The sequence below is a fragment of the Triticum aestivum genome, chromosome 1A (assembly GCF_018294505.1).
Source record: "Triticum aestivum cultivar Chinese Spring chromosome 1A, IWGSC CS RefSeq v2.1, whole genome shotgun sequence".
NCBI classification, from domain to species: domain Eukaryota; kingdom Viridiplantae; phylum Streptophyta; class Magnoliopsida; order Poales; family Poaceae; genus Triticum; species Triticum aestivum.
Genome location: NC_057794.1, coordinates 241,744,314 through 241,769,386, shown reverse-complemented (window position 1 = coordinate 241,769,386; position 25,073 = coordinate 241,744,314). Strand labels below are relative to the sequence as shown.

The 25,073-nt window shown below is 48.8% G+C and overlaps 1 protein-coding gene across 1 annotated transcript; it reads right to left on the bottom strand.

Moving 5' to 3' along the window:
• Nucleotides 1-23,032: 23,032 nt before the first annotated feature.
• On the bottom strand, nt 23,033-24,816 carry LOC123113836 (chitinase 2-like). The gene has a single exon (XM_044535179.1). The coding sequence runs from the start codon at nt 24,781-24,783 to the stop codon at nt 23,839-23,841; it is 945 nt and encodes a 314-aa protein (XP_044391114.1). The 5' UTR covers nt 24,784-24,816; the 3' UTR covers nt 23,033-23,838.
• Between the last annotated feature and the right edge of the window lie 257 nt (nt 24,817-25,073).

Sequence of the window (25,073 nt, the reverse complement as noted above, 5' to 3'; positions counted from 1 at the left end):
TACAAGGAAGATTCCACAAGACTTGGCGATCAAGACAAGGACTCCTCCCCACCGGCGTATTCGGCTAGGACTCTTGTTATCCTAGGCCTCTGGTGCATTATATAAACCGAGGTCAGGCTAGTTGATAGATGATATACAACAACAATCATACCATAGACTAGCTTCTAGGGTTTAGCCTCTCTGATCTCGTGGTAGATCTACTCTTGTACTACCCATATCATCAATATTAATCAAGCAGGACGTAGGGTTTTACCTCCTTCAAGAGGGCCCGAACCTGGGTAAAACATCGTGTTCCCTGCCTCCTGTTACCATCTGCCTTAGACGCACAGTTCGGGACCCCCTACCCGAGATCCACCAGTTTTGACACCGACATTGGTGCTTTCATTGAGAATTCCGCTGTGTGTTCGGCAAAAGGTTGATGGCTCGCCTGCAGACCAACCGCGACTTCGGCATCTGCGTCACCAGCTCGACTGGTCACCTTGGTTTGACCAAGGACTGCGCCCTACCTCCGATCGTCATGTTCGGATGAGGTCCTTTATAAACATCAACTCCGATGTTCGGAATCATCCAGGGAGCCCGGGGGCTCAACGTCAACATTGCCCTCGGGCGACCGTGTTGTTTTTCTGGACAGCAAACTTGTCTCCGCCACCACCGCCTCCTCAAGTGTCTTTTTAACGATTGCTTCGGCGAAATTGTGCAGAATTGTGTCTACAACAACCCTGGAAAATTTCGTTGAGTTTCGATGAAAGAATCTCTGGCAATCCACGATATACCGGAGCCCTGTCAAATCTGGACGGGAATCTGGACGAGTTTAGGGCATGGTGTCTAGCTTCTAGCTCGGACGTCCTTTGGAAGATCCAACCATTGATCGGCTGCGAAATTCCTATATCTACCACCTCTCAAATTTCAGCTTGATCCGACCGTCCAAACTCTGGGAACCTTCCGATTAGTGCATCACTTTTCGGATCTGTTTTCTGCGCGAAAACGAATCCGACCCGAGTTCGTCTTTTTTATGAACGGGATTTCGGACATCCCTTTTGAAGGAAGTTTTGTATGGGGTATTGTGTTTTGTTCCCAAACACATTCCACTAACTTTAAGATCTTCTGAACATGATCTTCAACATCATGCTGGTGTCAAACCAGTCCGGCAATATTGCTCCACAGCTGCCGACCTGCGCTAGACACATCGTCACTTTGTTGATCTGAGCTCAGCTTCTTCGGATCATCATCTCGGCAAGCCGAACAAGAGTCCGGCATCGCGAAGGATAAATCGTCACCAACATCGCCGCCCCACGGATTACACGGAGCGGGCATAACGGCATCACCGCACGGTCGCTTCATCAAGCCGGCATCGACCACGTCACGACCTGCATCGGCAGGGCCGCACTATTGCTTCCTCAAGCTGGTGTCCGCCACGCCGACCTACTTTGACTCATCGGCTGACATCAAGGCTTCGACATCTTGGCTGGACCGGGGGCTTCGCCATCTCTTCATCAACCTACTCCGGACACTTCGGCATCACTAGCCGACCAACTCCGTCACGTTAGCTGGACCGAGGGCTTCGCCTTAGCGAGCCAACCTTTGCCAGCATTGCCATGCCATCGTTTTAGCTCCCATCAGGCAATGGGTGTGCGGATCGAGTCCCAATTTTCGGAATCACCTTTCTTCGGATCACTACAACAAATAAACTAGGTGCTATTAATCCTAGTATTTTTTGCTTGTTTGGGTTCATTCTTCCCAAGGAATTATTACACTGGTTTGTCCATCAGATGTACATAGGTCTACCAAATGGTGACCGCATTAACAACAGTCGCATGGTGGTTCATTCAGTTTCCATACATAGTCCGGCGAACGCCGCATCCGGAACTCGGACCGACCTGTGAATTCAGGCTTTGCCGCGCCTTTACCGCACCAGCCGATGCCCTGCATCGACATTGACTTCAGCGCCAGGCCATATTTCTTTTATTACTCACTTTGCATAAATTATTTATTATGCAACGATTTTTTAATTATCATTATTACTATTATCTTCGGTTTGCACTATTTTTTGTGCACAGGAAAATGATCCCTGGACTTCGGCGTCACTCTGCCGGTCTGCATTGACCGTGCTATGTCACCACTTCGGCGTGTCGAGCTCTCCGCTCTGCCACCTCAGGACCGGCTTGGGGGATGGAACCTTGTCCCGCATCAAGCTCGGACCGCGTCATCAATACCGAACACATTAACCAGCTAAGTCACTTTCATGCTCAAAGCTTTAATTTTTAACTTGTATTAGGTTCGACCAAGCATTATACTTTTTTGGAAAAAAGTTGCTTGTAAAAAATTTCCTTGTCCAAAATTTGTTTGTGACGCATAAATTCAAATACCCAATTCATTTGGGGGCTTCCTTCATGAAGCTTTTCCTCTTACATATGATTATATTTGTACGGCTTCGTCCTTGTTCGTGTATTACGCCACAATATGCACCATATTGACTTAAGAGATTTGCAAGCTGGGTTGCCTCGCTCCTGTGTTTACCCCTACGTTCCCGATTGTTCGGCTAGGGAGTAAAGGGGGCACCTCTGCTATTGTCACGATCGGGTCATCCGAGCCGGACCTCAGACTGGGTGAAGCCGAAAGCTAGCGCTCTTATAGTTTTAAATGATGGTCGGCACACAACGGAACTCATGAGTACAAAAAATCTATTGCACAAGTCTCATAATAACAATGAGCACCGAAGAAAGGTATCGGTGGGGGTACTATTTTCTTCAAAGATGCTTCTTACACTTCGCAATAATATACCATAAGTTCCCTGAGCACGCTTTGTCTGTTACAGCCTTATGGCATGATTGCCTGGTTATTGGAAACACCGTCGATATTCTTGACAGATGGAGTACATAACACTTTTCGGTCCTTGACCGAAGAGGGAGAAGCCGGCGGTCAGTTAAGACACGTTTAAAGTTCGGTTGAACATAGATATGATATAAGTACTTCGGTACATGCAATCATTCTTTTACCCAAGTCACTTGGGGGCTCTTAAGTTTATTTGAGACGTTTTATAATAAGTGTTCTTCTTCTTAGTTGTTGCAAAGTTTTTATTATTATTATTATTATTATTATTATTGTTATTATTTATCATTCCTTTTTTCGACACAAGTATGTGGTCACTAGCTGAGGAGCCTAATTTCTCTCTCGAAACCGCTAGAGTTTAGTTTGCTAAACTAGCCTAATGAGAAGTACTCCGCCTTCGGGATAGGAGGTTGAAGCCATAGGCTGACCCGCTTGAAGTCTTGAGATAGGATGTGTCATGTTAAAGCACGGCAGAAGCACTTTTTTTTCAAGTCCAATTTTCGGATTGGCACCGAACACTTGATCTAGTTCGAACATTAAACTTTTGAATAAGTTTTTTTTGGCTTTTCGAGCCTATGGCACTTTTAAACTATTTGCGCTTTTCCAGCATTAGTCTCTCAGTGCAACGTCGGACACCTTTAGGGATTCGGCAAAAGCATTCTCGGATATTGCTATATATACATCGGTTTCGAATTGTGTCTTCGGTCAATAGTTGGGTTGCCCGGCTCCTGTGCTTTCCTCCTACGTTCCGCTTTTGTTAGGCTAGGTGTGCAAAGGGAGAACCACTGCGATTGTGCTTCCAGCTCGCATGATCAAGCACCTCAGTGGAGAAAGCCAAAAACTGACTGTCACAATAGGCGTAAACTGGTCAGCGATCCGATGACTATGTTAAATGACGGGCCATTCATAACATGGGCCGAAGTGTTTACGGCCTTACCTCGACTGTCGCCGAACACTACCGGGGGCTAGTAACTGGCCTCCCAAACAAAATCCTCAATATTTTGCTCTTACATTAGAGCTGAGGTTTCATTAGCATGACAACCCACTATTTTCTTTGGAAGACATTTCTTATGTTAAACAAGTAATATAACATATCTCTCCGCGTACCTTTGTTTATAAAATCGTATGACCAGATTGCCTTGTTTGTCGTAAATCTTTGCCCTCATAAAGGCTTTATAAAGTAAGACAAACACTCCTCGGCTACTGGCCGAGGAGGTGGAAGCTGATGGTCGGTCAACAAAGTTTTGTACAATACGGATCCGAGCATTAAATGACGTAAAGTACTTGGATACATAGAGTCATTACACATAATTTGTGATTTTACTATGGATATTGATCCTTAATTCGGCCACCCGTGCCCTCATTAAGGCTCGGGGGCTAATGGGCTTCGGGCTCATTATTTATATTAAACACGTCGATCCCCTGATCTGGTGTTACCACCCGACCAGTGTCTCGGGGGCTACTGCATTGGCAATCCAGTGCAGAAAATTTAAGTGTAATATAGTTTCCGAGGAGATTTTGATCCTCAGGTTGGTTGGCCGCACCCAACCTGAGTCTCGAGGACTGAGCACGCCGCTTTTTGTATCCCGAAGTATTCTGCCGAGCTAGGACTTGATCCTCAGGCCGATTTTGCAAAATCAACCTGAGTCTCAGCGGCTACAGGGATCAGCGGTCTTACGTCATTCTTCAGGTGCATCTCGGGTTTTAGACCGATACACACCTTGAGGGCTACTGGCTATATATCTCGGCAGAGAATAAATTGCACCAATCAAAAATATTGACAAAAATCGGCCCACATTCGGGGTGGTGCACCACCTCGGAAGCAGTCCAGCATAAAGCTCGGGCGCTAGTGGCTGGCTCCATAGAGGGCATTTCCGGCATTAAGCTCGGCTAAACTCCTTCAAACTTCTTTGAACCAAGGTGATTTACGACACCTCGGATACAGTCCGGCGTTGGAGCTCGGATACAGTCCGGCGTTGGAGCTCGGATCCAGTCCGACGTTGGAGCTCGGATACATAGTCCGGCTGTGATGCCCCGAGACCGATGTGTCAGGTGTCTTCCAGTTATTCGCCGTTGTTGCCATGTCATTTGCTTGCGTGTTGCATCTTTTCATGTCATCATGTGCATTGCATCATCGTATTTTCGAAACTTGCATCCGTCCCGGTCTCCTCGTTCCTTCTGTTGTCCGTTCTGAGCCCAGACACACTTGCACGTGCCCGAGGCATGTCCGAAATAGTATTTTATACGTGGCTGGAAAATGTTCTCGGAATGGGATGAGAGTTGGTGTGCGGTCTTGTTATAGTGTAGATAGACCACCTGTCAAGTTTCATCGCATTCAGAGTTCGTTTGATAGCCCAACTGTTAACTATAGCGACAATATAGTCGGTCAAAACGTCGGACGTTTTCGGTCTCCGGAAACAGTCGCCGGGTCTCTCTCTTCTCTTCTCTCAGCCCAAGGCTTTCTGCACAGTCCACTACTCACCGTCAGACCCTACCTAACCTTTCTCGTCAGCCCGCGGCCCTCCTCGCGCGCGTCCGAAAGTTGTCCCGGACCCGACCCGGACAGTCATCACCGTTGGATCTGGATCATCACCAAACATCTACAAAACATCATCGTTTTCTTCTTTGACTCTCCTAACCTAATTTTCTCGGCCGTCCGATTTCAATCATAGGGACAAGATAGCCCTACCCTAATCCCTACCTTTTAAAACAGTCTAACCCACATGGTACTTATAGCAGATGAATCCCTACCCTTTTTGGCAAACCCTAGACCATTTCCCTCTGTTTCAGTGCGCTGCCGCCACTCCGTTTTCCTCGGGATCCCTCCCGATCCAGCCGACCCTGTCAAACTCCATCGTTTTCAGCGAGGGCCAACCATCTCCTCCCCATGATCCAACAAATCCCCAACCTCGCAAGCCCCTCGATCCTCTCCCGAGCAGGTGCTCGCCCGGAGTCCCGCGCCCGCGTCCGACAGAGGTCCGAGTTGCTGGACCAGCAGAAGAGCTCCATTCCCCATCGCGCCTTTCTCCTCTCCTCTTCCTTCCTTCCTCCTCCCTCTCTCTCTCATGGCCGATCCTTCCTTCTCTGTCTCAGGTACCCTGGAGCTGCCATGGAAGCCCCTACCACTGGACCTGGCCCTGCCTTGTCGGAGAGATCCTCACCGTCGCTGCGCCCGTTCCCGACCTCGACGACCACCTGCAGCCTCGCCGGGTTCATCCCCTCAAGTCCCGCCGCCTTGCTTCGTCCTCTCCGTCCTCCCGCCGTGGAGCAGCACCGAGCTCGAGAGGAGCCCCGTTTGCACTAGATCCGCCGCGCCCGCAGGTCCCCTGCCTCTGCATTACGCCTCTGGTCGGCCTTCCGCTCGTCGCCATGACCGCACAGTTCAAGCTCCGCCGCCCATTGCCGTTCATCGCGCCGTCGTTGACCCTTGTCTGCATCGCCTTGGCCCCTGGCGCTGCATCCTCTGTTTCCTTCGAGAGAGCGAAGACCTCGCCCGCGTTGACTTCGCCTGGACCCGGCCTCGCCTCGATATGGAGTCGCCTCGATCTGGAGTGGCCCATCGACCTCCAGCTCCACCGAACTAGGCCACACCGCTGCAGGCCCAGCAACCGGCCTCCTTCCTCTCCAGCTGGGCCAAAGCCCATGGTGAGGCCACCCCGCCGAAGCCCCTCTGTTTTTTTTCTGTTATTGGGCCAACAGATTCGGCCCGAGATGTCTTTTTGCCTACTGAGAATTTTAGCTAATTTCCAGAAAACTGATATTTTACAGAAAACCCCTTGTAGATCATGCATATAATAACTTAATAATCGTGCAACGCTTTAAAACAAACTTAATATGATAGTTGTTTAGAATTTTGTCTAGTTTAATAAAATGCAACTTTCATCTATGTTTAAAATGTCTAAAATGTTGTTTGTTTAAATGTGCCCCTATGCCATGCTAAAATGCTTTAATTCATAACTAAATAACCGTAACTCTGAATTAAATAATCTTTATATGTAAATGGGGTAGAATTTTGCCTAGTTTATCATGGTGGCCTTACTTTGCATGTTTAACAACTCTAAAATATGGTTTAGGGCAGAACAGCACCAAATCTAAAATATGCATATGGGGAGTTACCGGAATTTGTTGTTTGTTGTTCCGGCCTCATTTAAACTTGCCTAGATAGGTAGTTTTCATTTGCTTCACCTCTTGCCATGTTAATCAACATTTAATATTGTTGGTCACATAAACGAGATAGAACTAAATAACTTGTTGTGGTGTTTCGTCACTAAGCAACTCGTTGCATATTGAGCTCCACTTAACTTGTAGTTTTGCTTGTGCACTCTGCCATGCCATGAATCATTAAAGCGGACATGCATCAAACTTGGTTGTGCATCATGCCATGTTCATGTGTTGGTTGTTTACTATGTTGTGTGCTTCTTTCTGGTGTTTGCTTCTTCGGGTTGGTTCCGATAACGTCGCGTTTGTGAGGAACCGTTCGACTACGTTAGTTTGTCTTCTTCATGGACTCGTTCTTCTTCCTTGCGGGATCTCAGGCAAGATGATCATACCCTCGAAATCACTTCTATCTTTGCTTGCTAGTTGCTTGCTCTTTTGCTATGACTATGCTGTGATACCTACCACTTGCTTATCATGCCTCCCATATTGTTGAACCAAGCCTCTAACCCACCTTGTCCTAGCAAACCGTCGTTTGGCTATGTTACCACTTTGCTCAGCCCCTCTTATAGCGTTGTTAGTTGTAGGTGAAGATTGAAGTTTGTTCCTTGTTGGGACATGGAGATGTTGTTCCTTGTTGGAACATGTTTACTTGTTGGGATATCACAATATATCTTATTTAATTAATGCATCTATATACTTGGTAAAGGGTGGAAGGCTCGGCCTTATGCCTGGTGTTTTGTTCCACTTTTGCCGCCCTAGTTTCCATCATATCGGTGTTATGTTCCCGGATTTTGCGTTCCTTACGCGGTTGGGTTATAATGGGAACCCCTTGATAGTTCGCCTTGAATAAAACTCCTCCAGCAATGCCCAACCTTGGTTTTACCATTTGCCACCTAGCCTTTTCTTTCCCTTGGGTTCTGCAGACTCAAGGGTCATCATTATTTTAACCCCCCCGGGCCAGTGCTCCTCTGAGTGTTGGTCCAAACTGTCAGCCGCCGGTGGCCACCAGGGGCAACTCTGGGTTGGCCTACCGGAAGTTTGGACAATCTGAGTGTGCCCTGAGAATGAGATATGTGCAGCTCCTATCGGGATTTGTCGGCACATTCGGGCGGTGTTGCTAGATCTTTTTTACCTTGTCAAAATGTCTTGTAACCGGGATTCCGAGTCTGATCGGGTCTTCCCGCTAGAAGGTATATCCTTCGTTACCGTGAGAGCTTGTCATGGGCTAAGTTGGGACTCCCCTGCAGAGATTTGAACTTTCGAAAGCCGTGCCCGCGGTTATGGGCAGATGGGAATTTGTTAATGTCCGGTTGTAGAAAACCTGAAGTTGACCTTAAATAAAAAACATCAACCGCGTGTGTAACCGTGATGGTCTCTTCTCGGCGGAGTCCGGGAAGTGAACACGGTGTTGGAGTTATGCTTGACGTAGGTTGTTCTAGGATCACTTCTTGATCATAGTTGTTCGGCCGTGCTTTTGCCTTCTCTTCTCGCTCTCTTTTGCGAATATGTTAGCCACCATATATGCTAGTCGCTTGCTGCAGCTCCACCTCATACCTTTACCTTACCTATAAGCTTAAATAGTCTTGATCGCGAGGGTGTGAGATTGCTGAGTCCCCATGACTCACAGATACTTCCAAAAACCAGCTTGCAGGTGCCGTTGAACCGTGCAGATGACGCAACCGAGCTCAAGGAGGAGATCAATGAAGATCTTGTCCTTTATGTTGTTTCGTTCTAGTTGATCAATAGTGGAGCCCAGTTGGGGTCGATCGGGGATCTGTGTAGCATTTGGGGTAGTCTTCTTTTATTTTGGCTCCGTAGTCGGGCCCTGATTGTATTTGGATGATGTAATACTTTATTCATGTATTGTGTGAAGTGGCGATTGTAAGCCAACTATGTATCTCTTTCCCTTATGTATTACATGGGTTGTGTGAAGATTACCTCACTTGCGACATTGCTTTCAATGCGGTTATGCCTCTAAGTCGTGCTTCGATGCGTGGGAGATATAGCCGCATCGAGGGCGTTATACCAGCGTTGGAGCTCGGATATATTCTGGCGTTAGAGCTGGGAAGCGGTCCGGCGTTGGTGCTCGGCTGCAAAAGATACCTCGAATGCAGTCCGGCGTTGGAGCTCGGACGCAAGAGGACGCTGCCGCCCGGGACCAACTTCAAACCCGAGGTGTGGCATAAAAATAACAAGGCATTGATAAAGGCGGAAAACTTAAAGGGGCTCCTCGGATACCCGACGTGTGAACTCGTCGAATGCATTTCGGCGATCCTCAAGATCGAAGATGAGAAGATTTGTTGAACCAGTTTTCAGGACCGACGACCGAAGATGAAGAACGGTTCGGAAGAATCGAGGAGCGTCCCTAACTTGAAGACCGGTTCAGGGGGCTACTGACAGTGTCCTGGACTAGGGGGTACTCACCACGTCATCTCCCGATCTGTTAGATTGGGCCGAGGACCCCCATGGTCGTATACTCATGGGTCAGTTCGGACAGCTGCCGCATACAAGGAATATTCCACAAGACTTGGCGACCAAGACAAGGACTCCTCCCCACCGGCGTATTCGGCTAGGACTCTTGTTATCCTAGGCCTCTGGTGCATTATATAAACCGAGGCCAGGCTAGTTGATAGATGATATACAACAACAATCATACCATAGACTAGCTTCTAGGGTTTAGCCTCTCTGATCTTGTGGTAGATCTACTCTTGTACTACCCATATCATCAATATTAATCAAGCAGGACGGAGGGTTTTACCTCCATCAAGAGGGCCCGGACCTGGGTAAAACATCGTGTTCCTTGCCTCCAATTACCATCCGCCTTAGACGCACAGTTCGGGACCCCCTACCCGAGATCCGCTGGTTTTGACACCGACATGCACTCTCTGGATTGAATAGAAAAATCATCCTGGCAAGAAAAAACATAACGGGCTGAAACTGGGGGCGGACTGAGCTGCTCACATTGGACCTACAAGGGCGCGGCAGATCTGGGCCTCGGCCCGGTTTGGTGGAGAGGGAGGCCGGCAAGGGCACGCTGGGCCGGCCTGCTTGTGGCCCACGCGCACAGGAGGCAGGCGGCCTGGAGCTGGGCTTCACGCGATCGATGCTGGAAGTCAACGCACAATTGGACGAGCGGGCGAGGCAGCGGTTTGCGGGCGCGCTCCTCTGCTCGAGAAGAAGTAGAGCAGAGCAGCGGCGTCAGGGATCTCCGGCGCGGCGGGATGGCACGGCTCCGGCGTGGCGTCGGAGAGGCTGGCAGGAGGCGGGACGATGCTGGCGGCAGCGAGAAAGAGCAGGCGGGGCGGCGTGGGAATTGGCGGTCAACGCGGTGGGGCGGCTTCCTCTGTGTGCTCCCGGCAGAAGGATCCAGCGCGGCGCGGAGCAGTGCTTGGCTGCAGCGGCAGCTTGGCTCCTGCGAGGCAGGGGAACGATGGAGCGATGAGGGAAGGCGGAAGCGAGCAGAAGACGGCAAGGCGTCGAGATCCGGTCGGAGGTGCGGCGGCAACGGCTCTCGGCAGCAGCCATGGATGGTGTTGTGGGCCCTGTTCTTGCCGAAGACGGCGACGACGAACCTGCGAGACGAGGCGGCAGTGAGAGACCCGAAAGAGAGAAGAAGGCGGGGAAGGGAAACGAGAGGAGGAGTGGAGCGGGACGAGGCCGGTCCTGCTTGTGCTCAACGTCAAGGTGCGCCGGGGCGGTGCTGCTGGTCCGGCGGCTGGACTCCCGCGAGGGTGATGCTCTTCAAGGCGGGGCTGCGGCCATCTTCTGGAGCTATTCGCCAGCGGCGACCGGTCAGGCGAAGTCGAGGAGCAGGCCAGGGTGAGGTTGCAGCAAGGCTGCTCGGGCACGAAGGAGCAGAGAGCGTGAGGAGGTCCTCCGTTGGCTAGCGTGCAGACCTTTGGTGGCCGGCGACGAGGGACTCTGCAGTGGGGAGCTGCGGCTTCGAAGCCTCCATTCAGCGAGGATATAGGAGGGAAAGGCACGGGGAAGGAGGCGTGATTGGCCCGCTGCTTGCCGGAGCTTGTCGGTGGCGGCGAAACGATGACGGGGCCTAGCAAAGGGAGCGTACAGGAGGATCTCCAGAGGAAAACTCATCTTTGGGCGCACGAGGAGGATTTCCTCTCCTTGAATCGTGTGCGCTAGGTAGAGCAGGAGGGGGGATCGAGTGCTGCTGTTGGTTGGCTGCAGAAAAACAAGGTGGATTAGATCGGAAGGGATCCCGAGGGAGATGGAGACCGGGTGGAGGCGGCGGCTGATCCGAGGAGGAAGGAGACTTAGGTGGCGGCGGCTAGGGGGAACAAAAGTCCTAGGATTTAGGGTTTGGTCTAAAATGGGCAAGGGGTATATATATATATATAGACAAGGGGCGTTTAAGGTAGATTCGGACCCTCCAATCGAAATCGGGCGGTTGAGAAAAATAGACTAGGTGAGTACAAACAAGAAAACGAAGATGTTTTCAGGATGTTTGGGGATGATCCGGATCCAACGGTGACGACTGTCCGGGTCAGGTCCGGGACAACTTTCGGACGCACACGCGAGGAGGGTCGCGGGCTGACGAGAGAGGTTAAGTTGGGCCTGACGGTGAGTGGTAGTGGGCTGTGCAGAAAGCCTTGGGCTGAGAGAACAGAAGAGAGAGACCCGACGACTATTTTCGAGACCAAAAACGTCCGACGTTAGACCGGCTATACTGCCACTATAGTTATCCGTTGGGGCCTCAAACGGACTCCGAATGCGATGAAACTTGGCATAGGGTCTACCTACAACATAACAAGACCGCACGCCAAATCTCATCCCATTCCGAGAACATTTTCCGGGCACTTAAAAAATACTTTTTCGAACGTGCCGCGGGCGCGGGCGAGTGTGTCTGGGCTCAGAACGGACAACGGACGGAACTGGAGGAACCCAGATGGATGCAAGTTTTAAAAACATGAGGATACAATGCACATGATGACATGACAAGATGCAAGACGCAAGCGAATGACATGGAAACAAGAGCGAATAACTGGAAGACACCTGGCGCATCGGTCTCGGGGCGTCACACCTTCGTCCTCTTCAGGAACACTTCAATATTGAACCGTGGGTGTTGTATGAATACCTTCCTCGCCTCCTGGCCATACAGGTGGTTTGAGAGGTAATCATTAGTGAACTGCTTTGGAAAGGCCTGAAAACAAGGATGTGCATAAATATCTTCTCTATATTGGAAATGGGGCAAAGGAATAAAAAGGCAAGGTATAATAGTTAGTACCATCCTGTAGGGAACTGATGTCTTCTTCATTGTGCAGACAAAGATCTTGTTGTTTTTTGTCGCTAATTTCTTTATACGATCTTCCTGAGTTTCTTGACTTGACTGGTATTCATGGACAACTCATTTCCCCATATGCAAAAAGGGTCGAACAGTGGGTCAAAACCTCTGATAGCAGGACCTACATGTGCAAGGCCAAGTTGTTAAAAACCTAAATATTAGAATGGTTCCTGCAATTGCACAATAATATGCTATTAGACAACGGACCATGCACGTACTAACCTTGATTGTAAACCTCGGTGCTTCCTATTGTTTCCCTGCAACACATATAAGGTAGTTAGTCATCAGGTTAAGTAAGGGTTCGCATGCTATCAGTAAAATATGTTGATGAAAAATAAGCACATTGCAGATTCATCAGATTAATTCAAGCCACATGGAAAACCCATTTATCCAAAGCAAGCATGATTAAGAACTAGGAAATATAGCACTTGTATATGTTTCTCATGTATTAAGTGCAGCCAAATTCGATTTATTCCTCACATGCACAACAATACAAAATTCTACCAACGACAATTGAACATCGCGGTGTAGAATTGAACCAAGCAATTAGCTAAACACCACAACAAATGAATCAAACATTAAATGAGCACCACATTGCACAATATAACATACTCCTAATAGAAGATAAGACAGTTAACCAAACCAAGCATGCTTAACAACTTGGAAATATAGCAATTGTATTTTTTTGTCATGTATTTACTACAGCCAAATTCAATTTATTCCTCACATGGTATATAATAATAGAATGCACCCACAACTATTGAACATCACATTGCATAATTGAACCAAACAAAAGAGTTAACTAAACACCACAACAAATGAACCAAACGTTAACTGAGCACCACATTATACAATATAACATACTCCTAATGGAAGATCAGACAGTTAACCAAACCAAGCCTGCTTAACAACATGGAAATATAGCAATTGTATTTGTTTCTCATGTATTTAGTATAGCCAAATTCGATATATTTCTCACATGGTATACAATAACAGAATGCACCCACAACAATTGAACATCGCATTGCAGAATTGAACCAAACAACCAACCATGTCGCTCGTTGGCACGCGAGGCATCGACGGTGGCCTCGACGGTGAGGTGCTCCTCCAAGATCCGGGGTCGACACGAATGGCAACCATCGCGACCTCATCCGCGCATGCGGCCGTGATTTGCTTCTCCGCTGCCAAATGGTTCTTGGGATCCTGGCTATACTGCGTGCACCATGGCCTAGGGCGGCGCTTATTTGGTGGAGGGGTCAGTGATTTGGGTGGAAGGTGTCACGCTGGCGGTCGGGGCATGTGGAATGTGGAAGGAGAAGGAGGATGGGGGTCGGGTGTGGATTACCTACCTGGATAGGCGAGGCCGAGCAGCGTGGAGGAGGGTCGCCAATGAGGAGGTGGCGCTGCAAACAAGGAGTTAAGGTTTCAACTTGGAAAGGAAGGCAGAAACAGGGGAAATGTGGATTTTGGTAAGGGCGAGGGGCAGGGAGGTAGATATTTCCGCGGAAGCCGAAAATTTAGAATCTCTTCAGCGAAAAAACTAGCGCGCAAGGTGTCATCAGACACGGTTCCTTATTCAGAACTATGTACGATATGTGAACATCACAAACGATTCAGATAGCTTAACCCGTGTGTGTTGAGTTTGAACGTCAAAATTTTTGGTTTTAATTTCCCTGGTTATAGTAGTCATCCACGTCACTGCATAATTTGGGTACACAAAGGAGACTAACTTCTTAATCGAGCAAGTTCAGCAATTAAACAGAACTAGCTGACCTAAACATTACTCTAACAAATTAAAGACCGGCGCTCTTAATTAAACAAAACAAAGAGTACTACTACGGCTGGTGCTCGTCGATCTCCGCCACTGCCTCCATGTCCAGCTCGCGTCTGACGATCTCCTGGGGAAGGGGCTCCATGGCATCAATTGCACCAGACTCGACAAGCATCTCGCCATACGCATCCGCCATATCTTTGAAATAGGCCGCCATGAGCTGGGTGTGGGAGGCCACTATCTGGGCTCTAGCGGGCTCCGTCGTGGCAAGGTATGCCGCGCAGGAACGGGCGGCTTCTCGAACTCTCTCGGTGATTGCCAACTCTTCGGTCGTGGGTTGTCGACCGTTGTCGGAGAAGCTTTGTTCGATTTGTGTGGTGACCGCCACGAGCTGGGCGTGGACGGCCTCGACATGGTAGTGGGCGGCCTTCATCAGGGCTAAGGCCGCCGCTGCGGAACGGACAGCTGTTGTGCCACTCTTGCCAGTTGCTATCCCCGAGGCAGATGTTTCTGCCGCCGCCTAAGAAGCAACATCGGCCATTTGGGCTGCCTTGGTCGCTTGGACGCAGACTGTGGTCGCCCCCAAGAAGCTTCTTAGAACGTGCCTGGCGGCTGCGGTTGCGCTCTCGCCGGAGTGGGCCGCCAAAGTTGCCCTCACGACGTGGGTCTCGTCCCCATCTTTCACCGATGACGAATGAATAGTGAAATGATATTTGGGGAGTGAGCTAGTGTGCTTGAAACATCGGCTGTGGACTGTAGCCGACGCACCTTCTCGCGTAAGCCATAGGCGTAGTATACACCCACGGTGCTCCAAGATATTTTGTGCTGCATCTCACACGGTTGGTGATAATAAACTGCGTGTGATCTACTTGATTTATTGTCTTGATTTGAATTGCGTAATGGGGTCACAGCTACAAAGGATGGTGTTTGAATTGCTAGAACTTTTATCTGCAGTGAACATGCAACTATAGGTGTGTCGTAAAAAAAATTGGAATTATTCAGCATTCGTTTGGACATTTTTATACATTAACTTGGCTTTGTAGGCATTCATGTGCATAATTCTAATTTGAACTACATGCAAATGCTCTAGTGCATATAAACGGGTTGAAAAATCAAATATGTGTCCTTGGTTGCATGCTTAGGTCCCATGCAAGAAATAGGAATGAATGTCACACACCCTGCCACCGTCACTCGGCCGCAAACATTTAGATACCTGGTTTTTAAATTCTAGTGAATTCAAAACTCGTTTGAAATTCATGAAACTTGGCATGCTATCATGGAGCGGCATCAACATGTTGTGGTAAAAAATTTGTCCCATTTGGGGCAGGTTTGGGTATAAGCTTCTCATAAACCAGAGCTTCTCATAACAACCGTGATGGTTTCAATAGGGAACGTGCCACCTTTTGGGACGAAACGATATCCGTTGCCTCTTATTGCTTTCAAAAAATTCAAGTGTCAACATAGAACAACAGGATTGCTGTGTTTAATTTTAGAATTTTCCGGGGTTCATTTGGACATTTTTATACATTAACTGGGTTTCCCAGGCATTTTATGTGCATAATTCAAATTTGAACTACATGCACATTCTCCAGTGCATATCAACTGGTTGAAGTATCAAATCGGTGTCCTTAGTTGTATGCTTAGGTCCCATGCAAGAAATTAGAATGAATTTCAAACACCCTGCCACCGTCACTCGGCCGCAAACATTGAGATACCTAGTTTTTAAATTCTAGTATATCCAAAACTCGTCTGAAATTCATGAAACTTGGCATGCTATCATGGAGCGGCATCAACATGCCATGGTAAAAAAATTGTCCCATTTGGGGCAAGTTTGGGTATAAGCTTCTCACAAACCAGAGCTTCTCACAATAAGCGTGATGGTTTCGGTAGGGAACGTGCCATCTTTGTGGACGAAATGATATCCATTGCCTCTTATTGATTTCAAGAAAATTCGAGTGTCAAAATAGAACAACATGAGTGGTGTGTTTAATTTTGGAATTTTTCGGGGTTCGTTTGGATATTTTTATACATTAACTGGGTTTCTCAGGCATTTTATGCGCATAATTCAAATTTGAACTACATGCACATTCTCCAGTGCATATAAACTGGTTGAAAAATCAAATATGTGTCCTTGGTTGCATGCTTAGGTCCCATGCAAGAAATGGGAATGAATTTCAAACACCCTGCCACCGTCACTCGACCGCAAACATTGAGATACCTGGTTTTTAAATTCTAGTAAATCCAAAACTCATATGAAATTCATAGAACTTGGCATGCTATCATGGAGCGGCATCAACATGCCGTGGTAAAATTTTTGTCCCATTCGGGGCAGGTTTGAGTATAAACTTCTCATAAATCAGAGCTTCTCACAACAAGCGTGATGGTTTCGATAGGGAACGTGCCACCTTTGGGAACGAAACGATATCCGTTTCCTCTTATTGCTTTCAAAAAAATCTGAGTGTCAACATACAACAACAGGAGTGTTGTGTTTAATTTTGGAATTTTTTGTGGTTCGTTTGGACATTTTTATACATTAACTGGGTTTCCCATGCATTTTATGTGCATAATTCAAATTTGAACTATATGCACATTCTCCAGTGCATATAAACTGGTTGAAAAATCAAATATGTGTCCTTGGTTGCATGCTTAGGTCCCATGCAAGAAATGGGAATGAATTTCAAACACCCTACCATCGTCACTCGGCCGCAAACATTGAGATACCTGGCTTTTAAATTCTAGTAAATCCAAAGGTGGTCTAAAATTCATGAAACTTGGCATGCTATCATGGAGCAGCATCAACATGTCGTGATAAAAAATTTGTCCCATTTAGGGCAGGTTTGGGTATAAGCTTCTCACAGACCAGAGCTTCTCACAACAAGCGTGATGGTTTCGGTAGGGAACGTGCCACCTTTGGTGATGAAACAATATCCGTTGCCTCTTATTGCTTTCAAAAAAAATCGAGTGTCAACATAGAAAAACGGGAGTGTTGTGTTCAATTTTGAAATTTTTTGGGGTTCGTTTGGACATTTTTATACATTAACTGGGTTTTCCACACATTTTATGCGCATAATTCAAATTTGAACTACATGCACATTCCCAAGTGCATATAAACTGGTTGAAAAAACAAATATGTGTCCTTGGTTGCATGCTTAGGTCCCATGCAAGAAATGGGAATGGATTTCAAACACCCTGCCACCGTCACTCGGTCGCAAACATTGAGATACCTGACTTTTAAATTCTAGTAAATCCAAAAGTCGAATGAAATTCATGACACTTGGCATGATATGATGGAGCAGCATCAACATGTCGTGGTAAAAAATTTGTTCCATTTGGGGCAGGTTTGGGTATAAACTTCTCACAAACATTAGCTTCTCACAACAAGCGTGATGGTTTCGGTAGGGAACGTGCCACCTTTGAGGACGAAATGATATCCGTTGCCTCTTATTGCTTTCAAAAAATTTCTAGTGTCAACATAGAACAACAGGAGTGTTGTGTTTACTTTTGGAATTTTTCGGGGTTTGTTTGGACATTTTTATACATTTACTGGATTTTCTAGGCATTTCATGTGCATAATTCAAATTTGAACTACATGCACAAACTCTAGTGCATATAAATTGGTTGAAAAATCAAATATGTGTCCTTCGGGGCATGCTTAGGTCCCATGCAAGAAATGGAAATGAATTTCAAACACCGGGACACTATTGATTGCCAAAAAAACGTTGAGATACTTTGTTTTTAGATTCTAGTAAATCGAAAACTCGTCTGAAATTCATGATACTTGGCATGCTATAATGGAATGGCACCCGACATGCTGTGATATTTTTCGTGTCCATTTTAAGAGAAGGCGCACTCGAATAATAGCCAACAAAGGCATTTTGAAACAAATAGTGTTTGTTTTGTTAACCACTATAACATCTCTAACGTTTTGTATAATTTGAATTGTGTGTGTTCTGTTAACCATTCACGTGACGCCACGCCTCACTCTTTTAATGGCTAGGAGGTGCCGTCGGACAGGTGCTTGAGTGCTTGACTAAATGGAAGGCATGTGAGCTGTACTACAATGCGGAGGCTCACCGAGAACCGTGCAAGCTATACGCCACGTAGACTCACCGGGAAGCGGGCCCTTTGACTTTCATGGCCACCTGCCTTGCTCGCATCCTCTACATTAATGGCGCCCAAGCCGTTATTTAATATTATTTTTAAATATAAAACGCTAATCGCAAATGGCAGCTTCCCCAGGAAGCCAAGAGAAAATGTGTCGAGCAGGATTTATGCAGCTCTTGATCGCAAACGTTTTAGATAGAACACCCATATGCAAAATGAGAGCTATGGTCTTTCCCCTTAAGTCGAGGGAAAACCCGCAGCGCAGGATTTGTGCATCCCTTCAACGCAAACGGTTGTTTTGAATGACCCGTGTGCAACCATGTACAAACAATTTGGTAAGATTTGCATCTGTCATATTGGGTATGTTGCCATTTGTCAAACTGGAAAGATTTACATTTGTTGAGTAACGTTGCCATTTGTCAATCCTTGTAACACTGCGATTTGTCAAAATATGCAGCTAGAAATCACTAGCACTATCTAATTTTTGCAACTAAAATTTAGTAATTAAGCATAGATTTTATTTATAGATTAAGCAGTCGTTCTTAATTTATAAAAATAGTTCAAATTGACAGCTAAACCGATGAAATTTTTCCCCAATTATTGCCAACCACGTACTGAAATAGCTAGTTCAACTATATATACTAGCTAATTTTAAGTATATTGTATAGTTCAACCACACGTTTATAATCAGATGAACTGAACAAAATAGCCCCTAAATACTAATACTACCACGGAGGGGCTTTGTGCTATTTCTGGCAGTCTCTCCTCTGCCGAGCGCGCTCAGTAAGATGCAGTTACGTGCGGCACAATGGAGTTACGCGCTGCAAATTAGAACTGCCATCAGGGCTTGCCGATATTCCTGGCCGTTCGGCTTCCCCTTTAATTCCCGCGGCCATTATAACCTTAGTCTCTCAACCTTTCGATCGCGCCCCACAACACAACAAGCACACCCATGACGACACATAGAGAGGGGATGTCCAGCGGCACTCCAATGGAGTTCGACGAGGATAGAGTGGAGACCCACGCGAGGGAGATAGATCTCTCGGTGGTGTACACCATCGACCCGGCCGTGGTGGATGACTACATCAACAACGTTGAGCAGTTGCTTGCTCGCTACAAGTACAAGGTGGTCGGCATCGACCTCCAATACACCGCCGGTCGTCCCGACATAGATTAGAAGGTTGTCGTTGCCCAATTGTGCGTGCGCCATCATGTCCTCATCTACCACTACTGCATGGCCACAGGGCCTTGCAACCGTTTCAATAGGTTTTTCAACAGCACCGACTACAAGTTCACAATGGTGGAAACCATCGATGATGTAAACGCGCTCAGTGTTACGGGTTTGGCCTGCAAGAACCTTGTCGAAATTCGTGACCACTATAGGGTCTGAGGCAGCACGAAGAAGGACTCCCTGGTCGAACTCGCCTCGGCCATCATCGACCCCTACTATGAAAAGATGAAGCAGGATGCCCAGAGAACAAGTCCTCTGGCACAGGGCCTGGATGACGCAACTAGATGAACCTCACCTCAGGTTCGCGGCCAAGAGCGTGTACACATGCTACGAGATGCACAAGCGGATTGTTGACATGAGAAGTGCCTCGTTACCCAAATCGGCAAGCCCGGATCGAGCCACAAGCAAAGCAAGCGTCACAAGAAGTAGATGATGATCAGATGATCGTTTATGCTAGTTAATCATGCATGTAATATATAGTTTACTTTATTGCTGTGTGGAAATGTCATGTGTGTAGTAGCCACCTATGTAATTATACATGTAATAGTTTACTTTGATGTGTGCAAATGCCATGGTTGTAGTAGCCACCTATGTAAATGGATGTTTAATTTGGTTATGCAAGCATGTCCTTATAAGTGTGTGTGTGTGTGTGTGTGTGTGTGTGTGTGTGTGTGTGTGTGTGTGTGTGTGTGTGTGTGTGTGTGTGTGTGTGTGTGTGTGTGTGTGTTGTTGTTCTGTATACAATCCCATCACACAACACACACGTCTTATTAGCAGCAACTGTCTGTGTTATTATCGGTCTTCACACACATTTCTAATTACAGACCTGTTTGCCGCGTATCACCCACATCTTGTTAAGTTGAACTGTTTCTGTTCTCATGTCTCAACGCAAACAGTTCATTCGAGTGAACCGCATGTCGTATATCACGCACACCTTTATCTGGCTGACCGTTTCTTTTATGTTGCCTAATCACAAACAATTCATCCGAGTGAACCATATGCTGTATATCTCACACACCTTCATTTAGCTGCCCATTTCTTTTGTTCCTCCTCATTGCAAACAGTTAACTGAACTGAACTGTATGCCCTGCATCGCACACGCAACTAAAATCTGAACCGTGTTTGATGGCTCCGCCATCGCAAATGGTTTGCACCTTTTTGACGGTTTTTTACACCATCGTTTGCGATTATGGCATCGCACACAGTTTCATCAAAGGGTCTCTGATCATAGTGTCGCGTTAGCAGCATCCTACAGTAGTGCCACTTTCTAATACAAAAATAATCTTTGCAAATAATGCACAGAATAAGTGCACAAAGCATAGGCCAATTATACCCTTTTACCTGTTTGACTAAAACATAGCACAAGCTCCTTCCAAATCGGCATGAATCCTAGCTCATAACACAGCCGCCGCCCCAGCTGTCCCGCCACCGCCGCCGTCGCCCCTACTGCTCTCCGGTGGCCCCTGCTAGCCCGCCGCCGTATCCCCTGCTGCTCCCCGGAGGCCTTTGCTGCTCCCGGCGTCTCGCGCTCACCTTGAGGTGGACCAACACAACGCAGCAGCACATAGCAGCGACGGCGGCAGCACACAACAGCAGCTTCACAAAGCATCATGGTCACAACCCAGCCAACGACAGAGCACGTGCACTGGTAGGAGCAGCCGCTCGAGTCACCGCTGCTCCTCACGCTGGTACGTCAAGCTCGGCCTCGACCGCTCCCCTCCTCGCCTAGATGCGAGTAAATTGCATGAAACCACCACTTTGAAGGCTAGGTTTGCAGAAAACACTACGTTGCATTTTTTGCAAAAAACACCGTGTCTGCCGTAATCATTTTGCAAAAACCACTAATCAGCGGATTAGAACGCTTTAAGTACGTTTATGACATGTGGGTCCTGATTTTGCTGACGTGGCATAACGGCTCGACCGAGACGGCGTTAGATCAAGAATTTGACTAGATTTACAAACTAGTCCCTGCAATTTTACATGAAAGCGCCTCAATCAAAATCAGAAAAGCAATCAGCTCCATGGGCTACCAAGCACGACGAGGGCATAACAGTCGATCCGATTCAGCTGCATCCGCAGCGTCTCCATGCAGCCCAACCCGGCCAACATGTATGCCTGCTGCCTTCAGGCGCGCGTTGACATCACCCAGGGCGTCCCGCGTAACGCCGCCGCCGGCTGCTGCCCCGACTGCTTCTCCTACCTCCAGCCGCAGCGCTCCTGGCTCCGCGCCGGCCCGGAGTCCCCCGAGCACCCGCTCGCTCGCCTCCGGATCTCGCTCTCCGGCGTCGAGTTCGTCTTCTCCGAGCCCCACTCCAAGCGCCTCTGCCTCAAGCTCCGCCTCCGCAGCGAGGTCCTCAACGACATCGTCCTCGAGCAGACCCACCCCGTCGAGTTCGCCGTCCACGACCGCTTCTGTGACTCGTGCGCCCGCGCCCAGCCAAGCCCGACCAGTGGGCCGCCCTCGTCCAGTTCCGCCAGCACGTTCCACACCGCCGCACCTTCCTCGCAGCTCCTCTTCAAGCATGGCCAAACCGCGCTCGCCATCCGCGTCGCCTCGGCTCCCGGCGGCCTCAACTTCTTCTTCGGCTCACGCTCGCACGCCGCAAGCCTCGTCGTCTTCTTGGTACAGTCGAGCGTGCGTTCCACCATGAGAAACGGGATCGAGAAAGGGAGTAATTTCGGGTGAGAGGAAGAGAAGAATCGAAGAAGAAGATCCAGCTAACAAGTGGGCCCGGTCTCTCTGGCCTGACGCCGTCTCGGCCGAGCTGTTATGCCATGTCAGCAAAATCAGGACCCACCTGTCATAAACATACTTAAAGCGTTCTAATCCGTCGATCAGTGGTTTTTGCAAAATGATTACAGTAGACATGGTGTTTTTTGCAAAAAATATAACATAGTGTTTTTTTACAAACCTAGCTTTTAAAGTGGTGGTTGCGTGCAATTTACACCCCGATGGGTTACAGCCCGGACATGCCCGCCGCGCCTGGCCATTGTGTCCGTGCAGGTGTAGCAACTCGTCCGCCATGCCGATGCCCACCGCGCAGGTGTAGCAGCTCGTTGTGGACGTGCCCGCCGTGCCTGGTCGTTGGGTCCGCCATGCGCAGCGCCATCTCACCGGCCGCAGTAGCTCGGCTACAGGTCGAGCTTGGTCATTGCGGCCACCGCGCGCAGCTCCAGCGATGAACCCCACCGCCACCGCCACCCCGCCACTCCTGCTGCTCCCCATAGGCGGAGTCCCCGCACGCCACCCCGCTGCTCCTGGCCGGTGCCCCTTTCTTCCCCCCAACACCGCCGTCTGCTGCTCACGACCGTCGTCGCTCCGCACTAGCACGGGCCCCCGACCAGCCCAGGCAGTAGTCTGCTACGCACCCGGTGGCAGCGTGAGCCATGTCCAGTACGCGCGCTGGGCAGGCAGCGCGCGGCGGCGAAGGATCAGGAGAGGCGCACCCGCGGATCCAGTGTGGTGCCTCATGGTAGAGGTGCAAGCGTGAGTCGTCGTCGAGGAGCCGCCGCCCTCTTGCCATCTCTGGGGGCGAGAGAAGGGGATGAGAATGACGACCGAGAGCTTCTCTCCCGTCCTGGTCAATCGAACGGCAAGGGTATTTTGGACTTTTCCTGTGGGGCCCAACCGACAGATGGCAAATTATCAAAATTCCAAGTAAAGGGTGGCACCAGAAAAATATCAAAGTTCAAAGTAAGTTGTGGCAAATAATCACAAATCCCTTTTTTTTTATGTTTTTTGAGTTTTGTTAGGGTTTGTGTCCTGCTTAGAGATGCGAGGCGGCGGCAACTCTCTGTAGGTGGAATAAGGTCTTTTCTGCCTAGCCCTAGTTTTGATGGTGTTTCTAGCATCGTCAGGGGGCGTGTGAAGGTTTATCTCCGGCGGATCTCATGGAATTCGTTCGGCGTTTGTCTTCGGTGGATCTACGTGGATCCGGTTTTCGTTCGTCTGTCTACAGGTTGGATTCTTCCAATCTACGCTTCTCTTCATCGGCGACGGTTGTTGTTCTGATGCGTTGGTCCCATCGGGTCTTAGCACGAGAACTTCTCGACTGTTTACTACAACAAGGTTTGCTCGTCTTCGACGAGGGAGGGCGATGACGGCGGCGCACCTTCAGCTAGCTCCAGTGCTTGTAATCATCACTAGGTGGTTTACGAACCTGAATGTATTTTTTATTTCTGTGTTCTTTGTACTACCTTAAGGGTCGAAGAATAGATTGGAAGTTTCTCTTGCAAAAGGAAAGTTTAGAGGAAGGGCTAGAAAGTTATGGATATGTTGAGAATGTGCTATAAATAAATCTCAAATGTAAATATTACGTACATTTTCCAATAATTTTAAGCCTAATAGGGTGCAGTCAACCAACAATTAAAATCGGATGCTCATTTTATTCCATATGATTTCACTAAAAAATCGATATACGCAAACCAAGAAGCTGTGGGTAACTAGTAAGTGGTGGCATCAGTCAACAGGGCCTGCGACTGTGTCTCATACTTGAATCCTTGGTTCCTGGAATGGTCTGCAGCCCAGACAAAGATGCCGTAGAGCTTGCCCTGCCCCTGCAGAGTCCGGCAAGCACTGAGCGCGGTGTCGACCGGCACCGAGGTGTTCGTCGCCGCCGTGGTGAAGCTGGCCAGGATGTTGGCTCCAGGGTAGTTGGCGATCTGCTCGTCGAAGAGGCTGACGTACTTCGCCGCGGTGGTGCTTGCGCCGTAGGCGTAGAACTGGAAGTTGACGTAGTCTATGGCGGCCCCGTGCGCCGCCCACAGCGTCCGGTAGTAGCGCTGCACGTCGCCGTTGCCGTACGGCGCGATGGACGCGAACCTGATGACGCCGCTGCTCTTGAGCGCCGCCACGAGACGGCCGGCGCACTCGGCGAAGGTGCCCGGGTCCACCTGGAACTGCTCGTAGTCGATGTCGATGCCGTCCAGGCCGTACCGCTGGATGATGCCGGTCAGCGAGTCGACGGCGTTGCGGACCCAGGAGTCAACGCCGGAGGTGACGTTGAAGAACACGGGCCTGCCGTTGACCGTGGCGCCGCCGAGGCTGACGGCCACGCGCACGTTGGGGTTCCGCCGCTTGACCTCGGCGACCGCGGCGGGGGTGAGCACCGTGTCCTGCCAGAAGACGTTGAACCGGCCGTTGGTCGGGGACGGTGGCTCCGTCGCGGTGGTGTAGTCGATGACGAACGCGAGGATGAAGTCGAACCGGGCGCGCGGGTCGACCGGCACGTCCGCGAACCTGACGCCGTTGTAGAGGGCGCCGATGTAGTCACGGAAGAGGTTGGAGTTGGAGCTTCCTGCCGCGGTGGCCATTGCTGCTGGGGCGTGTAGATGGAGGGCGAGGAAGGCGGGGAGAAGAGTCGCTGCGATGAGCTTTGTGGAGCCCATTGGTGGCTTTTGTTACTCCTGCTTTTGTTCGGGGGAGCGATTGGTTTTTGCACAGCTTGGATGGTTCAGCCGCAGTATTTATAAATGCTAGTGCGTTTTGCGGCTAACGATCAAAACAAGCGATCGAATGGACTTGTTCTGCAGGTGATCAAAGTCATCTGCTTACTTTTCAACAGAAAATCTCCTCCTCAATCGCTGACTCTTGACATTGCAGATACATTCACACGGAATAATGCATATGGAGAATTCATAATGTAACAGATTAATTAAGCGAACTGTCTTCACTCTTC

Bases quoted from the DNA above. Each gene is read 5' to 3' on its own strand.
- LOC123113836 (XM_044535179.1), bottom strand. From the start codon at position 24,783: ATGGGCTCCACAAAGCTCATCGCAGCGACTCTTCTCCCCGCCTTCCTC.